Source organism: Amyelois transitella, chromosome 20, assembly GCF_032362555.1.
Source record: "Amyelois transitella isolate CPQ chromosome 20, ilAmyTran1.1, whole genome shotgun sequence".
Lineage (NCBI taxonomy): Eukaryota > Metazoa > Arthropoda > Insecta > Lepidoptera > Pyralidae > Amyelois > Amyelois transitella.
The window spans coordinates 3,426,724-3,447,492 of NC_083523.1; the positions used below are offsets into that span (position 1 = coordinate 3,426,724).

General features: G+C 36.9%; 1 protein-coding gene across 7 annotated transcripts in view; it reads right to left on the reverse strand.

The window, feature by feature from the left end:
- LOC106131412 (trithorax group protein osa) overlaps nt 1-20,769 on the reverse strand; it is an 84,138-nt gene that overhangs the window by 25,652 nt on the left and 37,717 nt on the right. For all 7 annotated transcript variants that reach the window (XM_060949848.1, XM_060949850.1, XM_060949849.1 and 4 more), the window contains exon 5: nt 992-1,121. In XM_060949848.1, the coding sequence (XP_060805831.1) occupies nt 992-1,121 (130 nt within the window). The remainder of the gene's footprint in view (nt 1-991; nt 1,122-20,769) is intronic.

Here is a 20,769-nt window from a genome sequence, read left to right on the forward strand (position 1 = left end):
ATTTACTAACTGAAATAAAATTTCGCTTGATCGAATTTTAGTTTTTAAGCAACAATTTACTAAAAATTGGGTTATTATCGATCGTCAAGATATCACTAAGCAAAATTCCTGGAACAATATGTAAACAGTAGTGCTAATCAATAAGTGTTGTAGTTATAAGTACTTTATGTCAATTGGACCTAGTCTTTGTTTGACCAAGTTGTTCTTGACATTGAAAATATTGAAAGCCTAGTTTTCATAGAGTTAATGTCCGGATAAAGTAACTGCTAACTTAAAACCGCGTTGCAAAGTGACAAACTTGTAGTGATTTGATTTCCTTAGAAATTTCTATACGGAAAGCAAACAAAGCAAATATACGATTTCTTAGAAACCCTTGACTTAAATTTTATATATTATACGGAGTAGCTACTACATAGTTAAAATAACTAATTGGCTGTATGGAATGTTCTTGTTCGCAAAAGTCCACATACTTCTTTACGATGTTTACCATGATAGACTATACTTGGATGGATTTTTTCAGTTGACTGTAAATAGCGGTCTCCACGCCTTGAAGAAGGGGAAATTAGGATCAAGCATTGATGACAAATAGAGAAAGTAATAATAATGCACATCACTAGTAGATTCTATTACTAATTAGTTGTGAACTCATACCGAGTACCGACAGCTGGTGATACGTGGTGATAAAAGATATTTTTCACATGGCAAGTTAATAAAAGCCTTCCTTGAACTTAATACGACCCCGATATAATATAGACCGTGAAAATGTTAAGTAGACATATCAATCCATCAAAGAACTACGGGCGGAAGATGAAACTAGGTACAGTCTACAGGACTGATGTACTGTAGACTACCTAGTTTCATCACATTCACCTTCCCATATTCTATTACATTAACTTCATTATATGCGCTTGACTGTACAAGCATCAATGACAGATTGAGATGAAAAAAAAAGACGACACTATAACTAACTTCGTGAGATGTGAACACATACCGACAGCCGGTGACATGGATCGCGATCCGCTGGAGCCTGTTGGGCTGGGGGTTGGTCTCAGGTGCGGCGTGGTAGCGCGACCCGCGCCGCCGCTCCCGCCAGAGTCATTGCTGTTCTGACCGGTCAGATCCTGAAACAAGAAAAAGCACGCGATTATAAAATTGCATTTTTGAAACAAAACCTAAAGTAGAGTTAACAGAACATTCTGAATATCATGTCTTTGTTCAGAAGTTTAGATGCGGGTGAAAAATGTGTAAGTTCAAGACAACCCAAAGGTTTAACGACAAATAAAATAAGGAGTGGAGTAGCTTTCCTCAGATCTGGCAAAATTTGTTCGATAGTATCAGATGTGCGGCTACATTTTCTTACAGATTTGTTGGTTATCAGGAAAAGAAAATGTAACAGGTTTTTAAATAACGCATAAGTATAAGAAAACACTCGTGAACCCATAGACATAAACCTATTTTAAATTGCAAAATGTCATTGTCAAGTTGTCATCTTTAAAATGTATTGTCTTACAAACTTTACAATTTTACATAATATTTAGTCTGTAAAGATGGAATTATCCTTTTGCTGGAAACCTAAAATTCTTTTTTGCTTATCCACTTTTACAATTATAATAAGAACAAATTTATTACAACAACCGATTAGTAAAACAAACAACGAAAAATTATTGATTATTATTAAATCCAAAAAATAGTTTTTTATTTATTTATCCAAAACTAAGTCTTTCTTTACAGTTAAAAACCAATGCGATAAATCACAGACTAAACATTTTTGTACAGACTAAATCTAAAACAATGTTAGACAATAGTGCTGAAAACAGGACACTTTCAATCTGTCTAAAGCAACCGCTTGTAAAATGTCATTCTAGAATCTGACTTAAATGCTAATACAATAAGGTCTCGGAAAGGATTAATTTTACAGAATTCGTTAATCATCAGTTTTCATTTAATTGGAAACATTTAAAGCATTGGAAAGCTTTTATTACTGTAACCAGCAGAAGAGAATAATAACATCATCGAAATGTAAAAATCTTACATAATTTTGAATAATGAAGTAAGTAGTTTTAGATTCAACAGGATTCAGTAAAGTGGGCGTAGATATATTTCTCACCATAGGTGCCAATTCATTTTTTTGGAAATTTTTAAGTAATCTCTAACAGCATTTTTCTATTCAAGAGCACGTGCAATCAACAGTTACTTAAAGGAGACGCCTTGACATTGCAATCTTAGTCACGAACCACGAAACACTGGGTAACAATAGCATACCTCAGTCAATAGAGCCCGCTCGTTGTGGTTATCACACAACAAAACAACACAAGGAATCCCCGCAAACAATACCATGGCATGAAATGCAAAATAAAAGCAACTTTATGTGTGCCGACTGTAACTTATAAAATGGATAAGATTATAACTGCTCCATTACAATCAAGCGTGTTATCAGTTATACAACTTCAGCACTGTGAAGCCCAACATGACACAGATAAAGTAGGTGATACCGGTGATGTGAGGATTACCTTCGGCAAACATATGACAGAGGGTACATACCGTTTCAAAGAAGTCGACAGACAATGTTCGTAAATCAATCCGTGATCCCTTTCGATTGTATCGTACAACGGTACACGGGATTAGACGAAGAGTTCAAAAACAGCAAAAACAAACGAAACCAACGCGCAAATGTAAAGCTTTTCGAAGTTAAAATCGTCTCGTATTATGGAGAGAGCGGCAATGCAGCGCGTTCTCAACGTTGAAACGGGCTCGGCTCACCGACTCACGACCCCCCGCTGTCGAGGTTAGTTCGCCTGCGAGAGGCTCCGGCGTCGATCAGACGAGTCCGGTTGGTGAAGTGAGGTGGGGGGCGAAGGGGCATGATAACCGCGCTGTTTTTGCCGTGCTCCAGCTCGCTCGCACGGCACACCAGCGCGTTCCTCATTTCGTACAGAGTCCATTATCTCTCATGCTGTCCCACTCGCACTCGTGGGTCGGTTCGTCGCGCCTCGCCGCACCGGCCGCTGTTTTATTGCCAGCCGACGATTTTAACGTGCGCTCGCAACGTCCGCCGGAGCACAAAAGTTTTTATGGAAATTTCATTCCGAATGCGCCTCGCTCGCTTGTTCACCCGGGAACGTCAATATAAAAGCACGATAACGAACGGACGAGTCAATTAATTATTATTGTTGGAAGCTTTCGGGACATACTGGTCAGCTTAAGCTAGATACCTACTATATTTACGGTTATAAGTACCTACGAAGATGTTAAGCGGATAAGATACTAAGCGTATAGGTAAAGATGACTAATTAATTTGAGAATAAAATATGAAAAGCATAGAAAGGCATGTAAGAGTAATAGAAATTGTTATGTCATTCGTAGTTTGTTTGATCTTGTCCTGTGAGATTAGAAATGAAATACAAATCATAGTGGATATAAAATAAATCAATACAGAAGGGGCAAGGCTACAAAATTTCAGAGATCATTTTTAGACTCCTAGATTTCTCCTAGACTCCTTAAGAGACTTTGGGAATTTAAAGAGGCTCTTGAATAGAAAATATATACTTAGTTAAGATAGACGTTGATCGAAGTTAGTAAAAAGTCGTTCAAGCTGAGCATTATAGACAGAGAAGTCTGTGCTGTTTAAAGATTTTTTCATCAGAAATTGTTATAATTTCTGATGGCTCAATTACGAGTGCTAGACTGAGGAATCAGATGAGGACAAAAAGATAATGTCCTTATTTATAGTGTCTGCAATACAATAAAGCACAGCATCACTTTTGAAATGAGCCGACCGACTGCACTTGGCCCAAATCCCAACGCAAATAAACACAAAACCGCTGCCGGGGTTGAGTCTGCAGACTACACAATATGTGGCGCCCATTCAGTAACAGTAAACATAAGCTCGACAGCCACCGGAAATCTAGATGTCTATCTACGTGTAACGTTTGTAGGGAAAGAGGGAACAAAGATCATAAAAATTCACCACTCAACTCAACTGAAGCTCATGTAATCCTCGCATAACAATGCACCGTTCATAGCTACAACGCCAGTTAGCTGATATCAAATAACATTTTGCTTATAAGTAATATTTCAGCGTAAATTATACCAAAACTTATTTTGCATAATATTGTCTTAGGCGTGGAATTCCGATCCAAATAAGCTCATTGAAGATAACATAATTACGCTTATTACACTTCATAGATTTTTATATCAGTAGGATATAAATATCGTGTAGGCCAGGTCAGTGGCACGATATTGCAGAATACTGACGTGTTCTATAAATAGACAACTAATGGCCGCCAAGCTCGTCTTAATATCCACAAATCCCTCTTACATCGCAGTGTACCCGTAGAACGTTTTAGTTTAGGAAAGAAATGGAATTGTGGACTGTTTCTCTTTTTGTTCCATATTTACACACTCCATTCTATATTGACTATTGTCTTGTTACATTCATACTAATATTATAATGCGAAAGTCTATCTGTGTTTGTCATGATTCACGACTAAGCTGTCAAGCGGCTAGCTGGACCGATTTTGATGAACACTAACTATATCACTTAATGAGAATAGAAGATAACTGCAATAATGGACCTTAGAAAATATGAAAATTTAATAATGAAAAAGAATTGTGATATTAAATGTCAGAATCAGCAGCATATTTTCAAACGAAAGTTGATAGTTAAACGCAATATGATGTTAGAGCACAAAGTCTTAGAGCAACATAAAATATTCAAAGTATTTAAGAGAAGTGGAACAGACATGTCGTTCGAAACATGACGAGATTAATCGGCGTAAATGCGTTTCAAGATCATTCGAGAGTTCGTCGACCGGCGTGCGAAAATGTTGTCGTAAATAAATAATTCACAAGGCTAGTGTTCTCGGTTGGGGCACGTGGTAGCAAGCACGTGTTGTAGGTACATAAACATTTACATTACATAACCGGCTCGTCATCGGCGACCGCGTGCTATAGAGAGCGAAATGCTACAAGTCTTACGAATGGTTGCGCCGACGTCGAAGTACCAGCCGTCGCTTTGCCTACATTATAAACTAAACATAAGATCGTAAACATTTGCAATTTCTACACTTCAAAGAGTAATCGTAAGCAAATAGACTAAGCCGTCCCTGTTCCGACAAAGCAATCTTAATTGTTACTTATCCCATGATTTCGCACAATAAGGCAAAACAAATTTCGAAACAACAAACAGAATGGCTTTAAACGAAAATGCAGAATGTGAACCTGCCACCAACCAATTAACCGCTTTCACGAAAAAAGTTTTGATAACTTTGGAGTTGGATGGATGTGTGGGTGTATTTGTGTAAAATAGACGGTTGGAGCACGAAGGCAAGTGGTACACTTTATTGAATGTCTTTATAGGCCACCTGTTACTCGGGTCGGTCTCGGCAAAACAGCTGATCGACCCGAAAGAATATTATTACTGCTGTCGGATGTCTTCACACTCTATCACAATTTATTTATTTGTAACTGACACACTAAAAAACGCAAATACCTTTGAAACAATAAATCCAGTCATCGAATCCAGTCGTTCCATACATTTGATGTTCACTTAACAGTAAATAGAAAACACCTGATACGTTTTCAGAGTCTGAAGTGTGAAGACTTTTTGGGTACATTATCAACAAGTAACATTTCATTTCATCAAAATTTCATAACATACAAAACTACTCAGATCACATAAGAAACTGAAAGTAGTTTAGAAGGTTTGATCGAAAATACCAAAACAATAAAAGAAGGCCTGTTGTAAAATTCTGAAGAAAAAATTGTTGGTAAGGTTCAAATATTTCAAGCAAACTTCAATCAAATTTAAGACGATACAAAAAATAAGAAGGAACAATGTGAATGTCCAATTAAACGAACACGTCATCGAAAGGTGTTTCCCGAAGAACGCACTCACACATCGATGATCAGCTGACTGCTCCGATTTTAACCCACACCACTGAACCGACTGTTAGAGAACATAAATAATGACGGCCCACCTACCTAGATATACGTAACACACATCGTATAATTTGTATGAACGAACGTCAAAAGAGGAATGTGCGATACGCCGTCTTTTTCTTCAGCATTATAGTTTTTAACGGGGTGCAAATAAAATCGATTTGGACGCAAACTCCACTGCTGACGGTTACGACGTTATTCAATTCAATTTGTGAAGCACGAGATCGCATTAAATAATCAGAAAGCATATAAAGCGTACAAACACAAGTACAATGACAATCTTGTAAGATTATTGAATAACAAAAGAACTATGTTAAAGTATTATGTTATAAGTGAATTCATATAGTGTAGAATAATAAACATAGAAGATCATAGAAACAGAATTGAATCTAAAGCACATTTCTTGTATCCAAAGTTGCTTAGGTGTGTCGAAAATAATATTGTGATAAATCTGTGAATAATTTCATATCTGAAATCTGGGTATAGTATAGTATTCAAGGAAAAACACTTAAGGAAACTTTGAGAATCCGCAATTAAAGTAAATTACTTAAAAAATTTAAAATTTTCAACAGTTTCCTGTCTTTAAACCACATAATAAGCAATGAGTAAGGATTTAATTGGTAACTATAATATACAACCAAGCAATAGTGGTTTTGGGCAATACAAATTAATATTAAGACTTGATATCAATACATCTTCTTCGTTAAGAATATATAAAAATAAAGGTAAGTACAAAAAAGGTAGGTTCTTAACCACTACTTCTTTAGCTACGTACTAGAGAGCGCCCGTGGCTCCGCCCGCATAAAACAAAAAAATCACCATTATTCCCGATTTCGCGGGAATTTCGGGAAATCTTCACTTTAGTGCAATCCTAGACCTTATAAAGAACCTACACGCCAAATTCAAGTCTCTAGACCCAGCAGTTTGAGCTTGATATGTCAGACAGTTATTCGCTTTTTCTTTTGTGAATTCAGATTTAACATTTTTGAAACTACCTAGTATATTGTCATATAAAATGCGCCTATAACGGCACCGACGGCAAACGGCACGCGATCTATAAATAGTTTTATCGCTGCATTGCTTTACCTTTAAACAATGTGAATTTTATAAATTAACTAATGAATTTATATCTAGAGCAAGTATGGTTCATTATTTCATTATTATGAATAGACAATTCACTATATTTAAAATTATTCCAAATGTTAAATTAAATGGTTATAATTTTTGGTATGGCTTGGAATCTCAACAGCTCCTTCAAATCAAATGAACATGCAGCAGTCGCCGGTCATATGATAATAAAAACAAACATCTACCGCTCTGCCACAAAATAGAACCGAGTATTGAGCCAACGCACACAGAGACAACAAGGAGGTCGGATGGATGGCACACTACATAGGCACAGTTGGCGTCGATACGCGCACTCACACCAGCGCAATAGATAAGAATCGTCCCATTTTACATTGAGTCATGCGGCCGCCGCGATACTTACTGTGGTCGCAGGCAGCCTTATGATGACGGCCGTCTTGAAAACTTCTTGGAACGTTCACGAAGCGCAATTCGGGGCGAGGTGCACACATGCACTCACACAACTAAACACAGTTTTATAAGCACAAAAAGGTGGTAATATTCCCCTGGAGAGAATGTTTATAAAATATACACCGATGCCGGCTGTAGAAGGATATGAACGCGATGGCGGCGATACAAGCTAGCAAAGAGCGAGAGAATCGTGTAGAATATTACACGTTCGATTGCGCTAGCAGTGCGCGCGTTTCAGTTGGCGCACGGCGACTGGCGCAGGCGAGGCGCGCGGTGCGACGAAGCGGGCGGGCGAGCGATTTCACCGGGCTGATATTGCGACGGCACGCCGCTGCTGCTCGGGCCAACCCATATGTATAGCTAGCGAAGCGAGGGCACAGAACGTGAAGCGGGGGGTCGACCAGAGCTGCACGCATCCAAGCAAGTCTCCGTCCAACTCGACCAATTCGTTCACTTTATACTTTGTAACATACGATGCTTTAATACAGATAGCTACATCGGGCTATGAATTTATTTAACAACGAAAGTTCACATTAATCTCACTAAAAAGTTACTTGGCTAAAAAGTTAAATACAGTACCTAATATAGGCAGAAAAGATAAAAACATTTTTGATATATTTAAAAACATAGATTAACCAGCAACACGAACAAGATACATGCACACATCCACACAACAAAAGATCTTGTTCATCACAAAGTGTAACGTAAATGTACAGATAGCAAATACATACAGCACATGACGAACTTTAAGTGTCACAGTGATGAAAATGTGCTTAACGTAAAAGGGCATTCAATTTATAAGTAGACTGTATTTAAAAAACTTGACGGTGAGATAATATCGATCGGATTAATTTACACTTAATATAATACGTATGTTATAATTGCACGTTTGGGTACATCTCATTAATGTCACAGTAGATTGCGATGGCCTATTGGGAATACGGGTCACTGCATATGCGCATTGAGTCGACATTATTTGTGTCCCCGAGTCAACGTTCAAGTAAATATTGTTAAACTAATTCGTTTAAGAATACCATAAAATGCTTGTTTTATTGCTGTCCAATGTAACTGGCACAGAATTTGACTGGTAACTAATAAATTTGAAAATGTAGAAATAGGGACAGGAAATGTTAGAAAACTGTTACAAGACCAACACGAGGGAAATCATCTAAGAACATTATAATGAAATGTGCAACAAGGTTAGAAAAAGAAATCAAAATCACTATTTGTAGACCAGATGAAAGGTTTTCACCAAATACCTGAAAATAGTAAGTTGTTTTTTTTTTACTAATTTTAGGGTTACCTATTACTTTTTATTTTTTTGATAATTATAAGCTTAATATTTGATTTGACCTCGATATTGATATTGGATTTGGATAGTGGAAAGATGTAGTCTCTGCCTACCCATCCGGAAAAAAGGTGTGATTTTATGTATGTTTGTAAAATTTCAATGGGTCATAATTTTGTGTGTAACTGTAACCTTTCTGTCTTAAGTTTTGAAACCGTAATAAACAGATCAGAATAATGGATTGATCTTAAATTTATAATGGCCTAGACGATATGTTCTATTTTGAGTAAACGAAATGGTTTATTCTTTATTTAACAATTTCAAACATAAAAAAATAATTAGATGTCAGAGCATTAGAAAGAGAGAATATAATTATTTATTAGGCATTATTAAACACAAGCATTACAGAACATCGAAAAAAAAATTTACTTAACTATATATTTAAATGCCACGCCAATGCCAGTGAATGCTCAGTGATACGCTGAACAAGTTGATCACTGATTTTCAGCTACAACCCTGTTCTAGCAGCACGGACATTACAACACTTAACTAAAACAAAAATTAAAAATAATTCGTAGGAAAAAAGAAAATATACTGCGTTGGATGGAGGCTTCAGTTTACTAGTGGATTTATCGTTAATTTCGATACAGAAACCTGTTTTGTAAGTGGCGGTCCCGGCGGAGTCGGCACTGCGAAGGCAGCCCGCTCCGCAAAATAAAAGAAATATGTTTTAGTGGGTTAGCGAGCGTGTTTACGATCAGATTCCTGCGGCACGATTATGCTGCCATTAGTTACATAAGCGGTCTGAACGTCGACGTAATTAGACAATTTGTCTTTCAGCTAGCTTATAGCCATAAATGTATCGAGTCATAAAAGACTTCACCATCAGTTTGGCTAGATTAAGTTATTTTAAGACTATTTTTTTTAACTTCATACTTGCAAAATTTCTAGGATGTTGCTTTTGCGGGTACTACGGAAATCATTTTGTAAGAAAGAAATCCAGAGACATTTGTAAGCCTGAAATTTACAAGTGGGTTATTTTAGCTTTAGTACTATACTTTTGGCTGTAGGTACGTTAAGAAATAAAGAGTTTTAAAGTACCTACCTGTTAAATCAGTTCATCGTGGTGTGGCATGATATTATTAATAAAAAAGCATAGCAAAGTCTTAATAAAAAATGCAATAAACAGCGCCATCTGTGCAGCGATATGTTCAATATAAGCGAGTTGCTTCGCGGCCGGATGCCTAACCTGTTTGGTAGTGACATCAAACACCTGCAAGCATAGCAGATACAGTCTTGCTGATGCAGTCCGATGAAAAATTCAAAACGAATATAATTTTTTTAAATATAATACGATGTATATGTGCGGTTTTAAATTTGGCCGTTTGTTCTCCTTTAAGCAAAGGCCGCATCCGATTGCAGTTTAGTTGCAAGATGTTTATAAAATGGAAAGACGGACGGAAACGGCATGCACTGCAAAGACTGCTTAGGGCAGGTTCGCATTTAAATGCATAAGCGTAGGTTTTAATACACCTTACTTTTCTATAAAAAATTGTATTAATTCACTTAACTGTGCAAATAACAACAAAAAAAAATTGCGATTTCTTTTGGCTATTTTCTAAAGCCTGACAATTTTAGGACTCAATAAATAGCTACTGAAAGTGAAATATGATAAAATCAGCCGAATTTCTTTTTCTTTCGGCTACAGCAGAACAGCTGAATGCGGTACACTCTGCGACTTCGTAAGTATCATTTGTAACGTATGTAATTTTTTTATAAGTCTACTGCACGATGTTGTCGCGTCCTTGTGAGTCGTCACAATACACGGTAGTTACGTAATACAACAAAACGTCAATGGCATCTCGACCCTACGTCTGTTCTCGTCACTGACCCACATTACTCAGTCGTTTCACGCAATAACAATAACGGTAAACTCGTTACATCATTTGCAATTGTTATTAATTGTATTACGGAATGTCAAAACAAAACACACTCCTCATACAGCCTCAGAATTTCAGTATGACGTTGAAGCAAGTTCAACGATTACTACTTTTGAATAAGATCAATATTTTTTAATTTAATTTTAATGTGATCCAAGACATTCCAATATTTTGACCATTAGGTCAATTTTGAATTAAATTGATAAATTGAGATGACTCAGAGATCAGAACTACAAATTGACACTTTCTTTAACCATTGGATTTGTTGTTCAGAAATTTTTAACACAGTCAAACAATTTATATGTTGTCGTATTGAATAAGAATTTCATAGGCACTTTACAAATAGCTGAATCCAAAAATAGCAAGAGTCTCAAGTGAAGATAAATAATATGTATTGAATAATGAATGATACGATTCAACACAGATACAGTAAATGTGTCATTCAGTGTTTTGCATGTCTGTCTGTAACAATAACTGAAGGTCGTTTAATTATGTAACAAATACAGATAAGGATAAATACAATTAGATAGATTGTCAACTTCGTGACAAAGACCTTCAGTGGTGTCATCGGAACAAAACAAAGATAAGCAGTTTAAATAGCGTGCTAGATGAGTAAACACGTCACGCTTATATTATTTATAACGTCGCGAAGTGCCGAAACATTGAATGAACTTTTCTTTTCGTGACGACAGAAGTGGGCGTGTGTGCGTGTCCCGGTGTCGATGTAGGCCACTGCCAAGGTCGAATGTTTAATATAAAGTCTGGCGTCGGGACATTAAAATGGTCGGTCCCTCCCCGAGCCCCCTTATCCCGAGCCGGCGGTCGCAATCGTTGCACTCGTTATTTATTATCTGGAGGCATCCCTCGCTCCCAAACGTCTGGTTTCACTTACATAAGAAGGCAATCGTTGTATGATCAAAAAGATCCTGGTTGATATCGCCAGGGGTGATTGTCGAACCAATAGAGTCAAAACTAAGTCAGCCGAAGACCCAAACTCAATTACTGAGGGTGTGGCTGAACACATTACTTTTGTGTGCGCGGGAATTGATTACACCGCAATACACACATGTACGAGTATGCTGTTATCAGGTGATTCTTAGAACGATCCGCTGACGCTATATGCGCCCTAACCTACTGATTCGTGACCAGGTATACAAACCGCGTCAAAGTTATCTGGACAACATGTAGAAAATGTATATATAATTACTCAGTGTAAGGTCAAACTTAAAAGATTAAGCTTTATCTCAATATAAAAATCCTAGAACACCCGTTCGATCCGACACACTCGGACTCGGAAACTTGGAACTCTCACTTTCTAACAAGAAACGCTTGGTTTCTGTGGCTCGACAACTTCTCCATACTAACATAAATATACATGACACAGCTTCACAAAATAGGGCGAAGCGCGACATTCACCTACATCTTCATAGGAACAACCGAACGATGGCGAAAAAACTACAAACGACCGTGAATGAAATACAATAAATGAGATCAGTAGACTCGCATCAACACACATCAAAGGCCATAATTATTGGATCGTAAATGTTTGGGGATACCCCGTTGGATAACAGCCAACAGGAAGAGGCCATCTTTAAATAAATTCCGAGTGATAATGGGTTAAATCTCCAAGTGAGCACTAAGAGCTACAAATTAATTTTGATAGTTATCTAAATATAGGAAAGCTTCATATGTAGATGTTTAAACTAGGTATGTTTATAAATATTGAAGAGCATTTTGTGTATTTGTTAAATATCATCCATTAATTCTATATTTAATAGATTCACAGATCAGTTAACAAATAATGCCATTTTTATACTGTCTGTGTATTGTCAAAAATCATTTATTTTTTATACAATATACTTGATTGATCTCTTGTTTTAATATTAATACTTCCTACTAGTAAATGAAACGGAATGTATGAATAAATTTATGCAGTAGTAAGGTTTACTTTGCAAGCGCTAGATTCTAGATTCATAGCTCGGCAGTACGGCAGTTTATAACAGTCTAGAATAGCATTCTAGGCGAAGGACTGAACTTAAGCTAAGTGTACGGACAAACGAGCCAATAGCAATCGCATGACATCATTCTTCTGACGCAGCTCCATTTCCCGAAGTAGACACATCAATGCGGCACATTGCATTATCGAATTTGCACATTGTTGTAGAATATTAAAGTAATATTATAATTTACATAAGAACACATATAAAATCACACCTCTTTCATGGAGGGATAGGCCGAGATTACATCTTTCCATTTGCCACGATCCCTGCATACTTTTCTTCTACCGTTTCGTCCTGTTTATGCAAGCTCGTCGATTTCGGGGACCGGCTCTTGACCTGACCTTTTTCGCGATTTGATCAACGTAGGTACTTTCGACTACGCTTAAAACGTTCTCAATTGTATTCGACTTTTTTATTACTAAACGATGCATCAACTGGTCTATCGCGCAACGACAGTTGAAAAGGCCAAAGATCGACAATGACTGCTTTTGAGCTAGGAGAATAATCAAAATTCAAATTTCTTTAAAAATAAAAATAATTCAAATTGGCAACACAAAACCGGTGGCTCAAGTCGCTCACGTCACCAACAGGCTTGTGATTGATGGTTGCGGCGACACTCGTTGCGTCAGACGGGGTCGTGGGGTCAATGCCGTCGCGATTACAATAACCCGCGATAGGTACGAGGAAACATTAGCCAGCTGATATCCACAACAAGGGTTGACAGACGTCACGATTTGCCCGGAATCATAGGATTTTAAGATACAACAATTTTGGTTTTAAAAACTTTCAGAAGTAAAAAATCACTTCTGAGAATACGTTTGTTGGTTTGTTAATTCTTTATTGCATAACAATTCCCTGTAGTTGCAGTTCTTATCCCAATTGGGATTTCTTACAGGCAACCAAATTAAACGTATTCTTAGAAGCAATTAAATCTGTTTGATATACGAGTAAGATTATGAAGATGAAACTCAAAATTATTTCTTAATCGTTAGGTGAAAAAAAAATTCTTTGATTATATTTTTAAGATCCCTGTTTTTAATGGAAAAAGAATTCTAGATTATGAAAAACATTTCATATACGCAGGGTTTTGCAGCAAAACCATTCGGCGAAAGTTCGTCAACTACAATCGTGTTACGAATCCAAAAGTTACCGTCAACTTGGCTTGAAACAATCGATTTGGATCGAGTTGCGAACTCGTGAACTTTCGCCGTGTCGTAGAACGTAATCGTAACATTGTTTACTTTATGAAAATTCATAAATAAGTGGGGTGGTCCCAAGTTACGACCACCCGTGACTAAGGTAGGACCCGGCTTCTCTCAGGCGCCTGGGTTATGTTATAAAACGACACGGCCGCTTTTACGACATCACCTTAAGCCTTCAACACATCTGCATAGAGAATTCTAACGTAATAACAATACGATACTTTAAAGGACTACGGTACGACACCGACTGACGTAATTTACTTCAGTTGTAGCTATTTATGTAGTAGTATACCGCTCGACTCGGGAAACTGAAGCTTTATAACTGCTTTTTGTTCAGTCGTCAGCACTGCACACGACATGTTTTCTATTTTGCGAAATATTTAAAACCTGTTTTGAAAATATATTATTACTAATGGCGACAAACTTTATTTTTCATTGGAAACAAATTGAAATATTTTGGAAACACATTGGAATTGGTCTGGCCATGGATGGAGAATAACAACTATTTGCAACATACCATATCCAAACTGTGTATATTTTATTATGTTTGATTAGCATTAAAAATCGTGAATCCCATCTCAATTCCATCATTAACCAACCAGTTAAAGGGCATTTCAGACGTTTCGAGACAATTCGCTCAGGGTGAGGATAAAGACATGATATAAACCTACATGCATGTATAATTGTGAAAATATTAAAGAGGTTAACCCTCTCAACCTGATCATAAAGTTTATGTTGTTTGATAGAGGGACGCCGTAGCGTATGGCGATATCACCCATATATAAGTAAAATATGTTAATAGGATCGTTTGATATGGGCGTACAGTGTGTGTGCAGTAGTTGGACTATATAACGACAAGGGCTACACACGCAAGCAAGATGTTAACATTCTAGTTGCATCTATAACATTGCACATTTATACATCATGCACACGTAAAAGCGTAAAATAATAAGAGAACAATATGTGTGTATAATATGCATAAAAATATGATAGAATAACAATTCAGTGAAAATTGCATCTCGTGAATTTTACTATTCAATATTTTAATGAATCTTGTGGAAATCTTTTATCGCTTTTTAAAACAAAGAAGAACCTACAAATAAGAAACGTACCACTTGTATCCAATCATGCTGAAAAATAACTAAGTATCCTTGGCATTGCTATGAAGGAGTCGTTCATTCTGTTATGGGTGTAAGGGTCCGGTTTTACAACCTCGTTACCTTCGCTCCAGCTTTTTTACAACGCGATTAATCCATCCAACCCGCGGACCCCGTGATTGAGCCAAATCTTTTTATTGTATTTCCAACAAGTGGACGCCAGATATTTCATAATATATTTCGGGGAAAATATGTTTTTTATTTGATTTAGCAGAAATTTTTACCTTTGTCTTAAGGAATAACTTTTATCAATAGGTACCTAACTTTTAATTACTCGAACAAAGGCTAGCAACGAGAAACACATTTTATGTATTGGAAATATTAATTATCATTTAATTAATTCGTATGATTATAAACGCTCTGTGCGAAATTAAAACAACATGAAAATGCTTTATCTGTTCTGTGAGCCGTATAAATTATTAAAATGAAACGAAACGAGTTCCCGACCACATTTTGCCCGCGCGGCCTCGCGGCGTATTATCGAAATCGGACCGCAATAATTACATTCGAGCCGAATGCGGCCACTCTATCCATCTGTCCAAACGACTAAATAAAATATGCGTCCGCGATAAAATTTTATCAATGAATAATATTCAGGCTCGGAAAGCATTAAAATTAAACTCGCTATTCTCATTCGAGCACTGAATATTTCATTTTAATTTAAATTTACCGCTGTTTGTTGAATCTTAATTATTTTTTAAAATCATTCGCATCGTTTCGAAATAACGGACCTAAAAGCAGCGTACCAGGTGAAATGAGAGGATTGAAATGTAGAATCAGTAGAAATGAGGGAGTTGGTTACAAAAACAAACAGAGTTTGGCGGCTCGAAGCCGCGGGCGTACTAGGGGCGGATTATATAGCGCGCTCGGTTTATTCAATTAAAAATGGAACGTACCGCGGGCTCTGAATATTCGCAATTTTGTATGAAGAACAAGAGAACTCCTGTTTGGCAAATGAAATTTGTTTTGCCAAACTAAAGTTGTGACAGCGAAAATTTTCAGGACACACATTCAGTCATCATTTTAACGATAACGAAACTTAAACTTAACGTTGCTCGTTCATGTCAAATATCTCAACAAGTTAGAAAAAAATATCTAAACCTATTTCTTAAAAATCTATGCGTCAACCCTACAACTTTCGAGAGCAAAGTAGAAGAATAGTCTCTCCATCAGAAAAGTTGGGCCGCTTCCGAAAAGCGGAATGAGCGAAACGCGAGCGACGGGCCTTTCTCGATAAAGTTATTTTCTTTTGAAGTCGGAATATTGTTGACGGTGATACATGTCGAGTGGGATGCTCCGGGCAAACTTGTTCCACGTTCAAGTAAGTCTATAATGACTTCAAAGGACTTATTTTCGTACATGAAAGTTGTTATGTACCTCGGTTAAACAAGATGAGCCAGTTTTTAGAACTGAGCGTAAAAAGTAACCAGTAATGCGAATCAATTGATACTCCTTCCAATTTTTACTTAGCTTAAAGTTTACACTAGCATACATAGATATTTATCCATATCTTTAATTTCAAATTGATGCATTATAAGATGATGCCACCAAAAAGGATAGCTCAGAAGTTTCCACGAACATATAGTGATCTTTTCTATGAGTCTAAACAAAACACATTGCACCTGATTTTGATTCTGAGAGTTAATTCCCTGTAATTATGAGAGTTATATTTTGAGAGTTTTTGTCAATCATGATAATGTTCAAAATACGGAGAAGTCATATACACAATAGCTTTTCAAATTCGCGTTCCTAATCTAAAACAATCCAAAGTCCGCGCGCCATCAGCGGCGAGCGAGCGCTTATCATCCGCGTTCGTAACTCCAGCCAGCTACATTCCGCTTGAAATTTTCCAGAGTAAAATGTATTTGCTTTGTTTTTACATGCGAACGCACGTCGCCCGCCGGCTGATTACGCTCTCCGCTGTTACCGTCATTCATTTGCGTCTACGCCGCGCCCCACTCAATCTCGTTTATTATGAACGTGCAACTCGCCCGAGCACAACCCTACCTCTCTCGTTTTTTTTTACATTTGAATATGTTGTTCTGTATTTATTTTACATTGCTATTCGAGTCTTTCAGCGTGCATATGATAGCACGAATAAAAAGGACAACTGTACTTTTTTTCCGGGACAACGTTTGCTATCTTATTTGAGATTCGATATCAAAAGTTATCTATTAGTTCGATATTTGAGAAAATAAGGATGCAAGGTAAAGGTAACAACTAGAGTGGGTCAATGGTTGAACTATGAGACAACTCAGAAATCTTCATTTATTTTTATTCAATTTAATTCATTTATTGCATATCAAAATGATACATAAATAAAAATAATAAATAATTATATTTGTTCTATCTTATTCATATATAACAAAACGAAATCACCTAATGTGAAATTCGAATCCCTATTTTTAATGCATTCCATTCTGCATTATCTAGCGCTCCACTTCAGATTATGCTCAAATATTAACATTTGAATAACACGTCAGCGTCACGGGGACGAAAGAGCATTGTGCTCAACTGTGAATAAGCAAAAGACATTTTTATTCCACCGCCCCTTGTACGGGCACCCGGCGAATTTCTCTGGGACTCATTCATTGCCACGACGGAAAGTTGCATAAATAAATAACTCAAATTAGAGCCCTCCGCTTTTCTTGCGTACGAAGAATTCTCTCCCGCCCGTCGAGTAATTTCACTCCCTTTTGTGCTACAGAACGCTTGAAATTTAACAGACTACTCATTTTATCTCATAATATGCTTTTGGAATCCTCGAAAATGTCAGTAATTGATGCAATTAAAATTAATCTGGATAAGTTTTATTGAATTAAATCGTTAATAGAGGATATGAAGAAGTAGAAAACGTAAAATTTGGTTTTACTTTATAAATCGCTTCATTATCGACTTTTAAATAAGAAATAGAAGTCCTCGTAACGTGTGGGGTGAAATAGATTATTTATATTATGATAAACCGCATGATCAAGATACCGGAGGTATAACCTAAAATATCTGAGGGTTTACAATAAACACCTATGCCATCAATTTTATAAATAATTATATAAGTATCACTCCATTTGATTAATCAATAACGCACAGCAATTACGCGACCCTATGACTTATTGATGGGTAATTATGCATAAGGGTTTGCTTACCAGTGGAACATTCAATGGTATCAGATATTTAAATCAGTTATAGGAAAATATCTAGTTAGATACTATGTTCTGCCCTATAGCGCAAACTATTATTCTAGTCTGGGAATAAATTTGTTTACACTTTTAATTTAGTAACACATATTGAACTATTGACAATGGCGCTGACTAAAAAAGTAAGTATTCGAAAATCATTGCATTCAGAACGGCCCCAAATTTGGTCGTGGTGGCGCGTTCAGCACTTTCATTACAAAGAGTACCGCGCCGCGGGCCCCAGTTCAATAATTCCACTCATTTGGAGTCCCCTGGCCCGGGCCCGCGAGACAATACTCGCCCGACTAACGGTATCAATCAACATCAAACAACCCCGTTCTATACGACTGTAGGGTTGAAAAACTTGAATGCTTTGCCATTTTTTATTGGCTTTCGGATATTGCCTTTTTGGATAGAGTACAGCTACTTTTTGTATAATAAAAAGGGATCATTTTTTATTTTGATTGATTGTAATCTTGGGAAAGTTTTACATGGACAAATAAAAAATTCAGCTTGTCTAAACAACTATCTCTATTTTAATTAATTATAAATTTTAGGCGGATAAAAGTTATCTGATAGGTAAAACGCAATGCGTCTAAAAACAAATGTTGGTACGTGAAAAAGTCGCCATTATCACTACTTTTGTTTTCTGTTGTATTGCAAATTATCTATCGAATATCTTTTACCTGCCTATTGAAATACCAGCTATATAAGAAATAAAAAAATATTGCTAAAATATAGAATCCAAAAAGGCTAGCACTAGCACCCGATTTAGAATGTATAATCAAGTATGTCTATTCAAAGTCTAAAGATAATAAAACACATAACCCAATAACTTAAAACCTAGATATTATGATGCATTTCATTTGCGATTATGTCAAATTCACAACGCACGCACAATCCGGCCGGATAGAGGACTGCCAAAGCCTGAGGGCCGAGTTCTGTTCCTGATGCCGTGCCCGTAGCACGTGACAATGATATGTTGTGACGTCCCTTTGATCTACAATTTAATTGTTGTAGTAATAATCTACACACATGTTTTTGATAGCTAGTTCTCTCCGATTTAGACATCATTCTAATCTGTTTCTGCTACAAGCTCTTTAATCCACGAAGGCCTTGAAACACTTTCTTCAAACATCTAAAAAGTTGTAGTTAAAAGACTTTCAACAAGTCTACAGTCTAGTGCCTACAAGCGAGTAAATTTTCTTTGAATTGGACCTTCAAAAAGGAGATAAAGGTCCTAAGTAGTTGGGATCACTAACTCACCGAGTTTCGTAAACTCAATTCGCGATATAATTTAGCAAAACAAGCTTCAAGTGTCGCGGCGGCGGCTCTAAATAAGGACTTTGGGAGGCGAGTACTGGCAACCCTTGTTGAATTATTGGAGCGTGTGGTAATGAGGCTCGTGCGATGCGAATTATCGATACAGACTGTAATAATTATCTCAGCGTTTCTACTGGAGTTACGTATTGCGGTTTGAATTAGGATGCCGCGCATTGCTAAGGCCGAGATTAGGAATGTGTCACGGTCTCACGTGTGCGTTATGCAGGGAACGTGTGATCTCAAGCGTGCTTAACTTATATTAGAAATGCAACTACTTTAAATACGGGTTACATTGTTTTGGAAAATATTTGATTGAATCGTCGATTTCGGGTACTCTTGACCTGACCTTTTGCAAGAACGTCTCCGATTTGATCAAGGTAAGTACGTTCGTCTAGGCCTTCCCACTCCAATAGTCCCACTCACAATTGTAAAAATAAATTAATATTATTGTTGTCTCCTAAAAAATACAACTCATAATAAATTTATCAAAATTATGTACTGGCACTTAAAGACAACTAGGCTGCCACCGATGGATATTAGACAAAATTACATGACACCACGCGCCGCGCCCAACTTGACTGAGATAGGAATTTTGAAATTTTGCAGACGCACGGGCCCCTTTTGACAAATTAAGGCGCCACCAAGAAAGAACAGACGAATTGAATGAACAGCCACAATATCATAAAATGTATAGTCGTATTACTAGAATACTGATATTTATAACGTCTGTGATGTAGATATATGTAGGTACAACGTTAATGAAAATTCATCTTTGCAAATACACTGACACGTTTCGCAGACCACATGTGAGCTATTTTTTATATATAAACACGTGAGTAAATATACTATAACACGAATGTATTATTTTCATTAAAAAGTGTTAAAAGAAATGCTGGTGTATACAGTCATATGTATACAGTCATATGTATCTGTATCACTAACAAAGTTTCAGAGATTCCTTCAACTCCGAAGAGTTTCCATCGCTGACAATAATACGAAAAATAAACAAAAATGTCTTGAAATTAAGACAATTGCCAATTTTGCGTAAGTCCTCTAGTTTCGAGTCGCACATGATATCACCCGAGGCACGCAAACTCTAACATTAATATACGCTACGAGACAACACGGGCCTTGGTATATTAGAAACAGCGTTTTGTACTCCGCCGTTTACGTGACTGACTAGTGTCTACATTATACAACCATTAGTGCC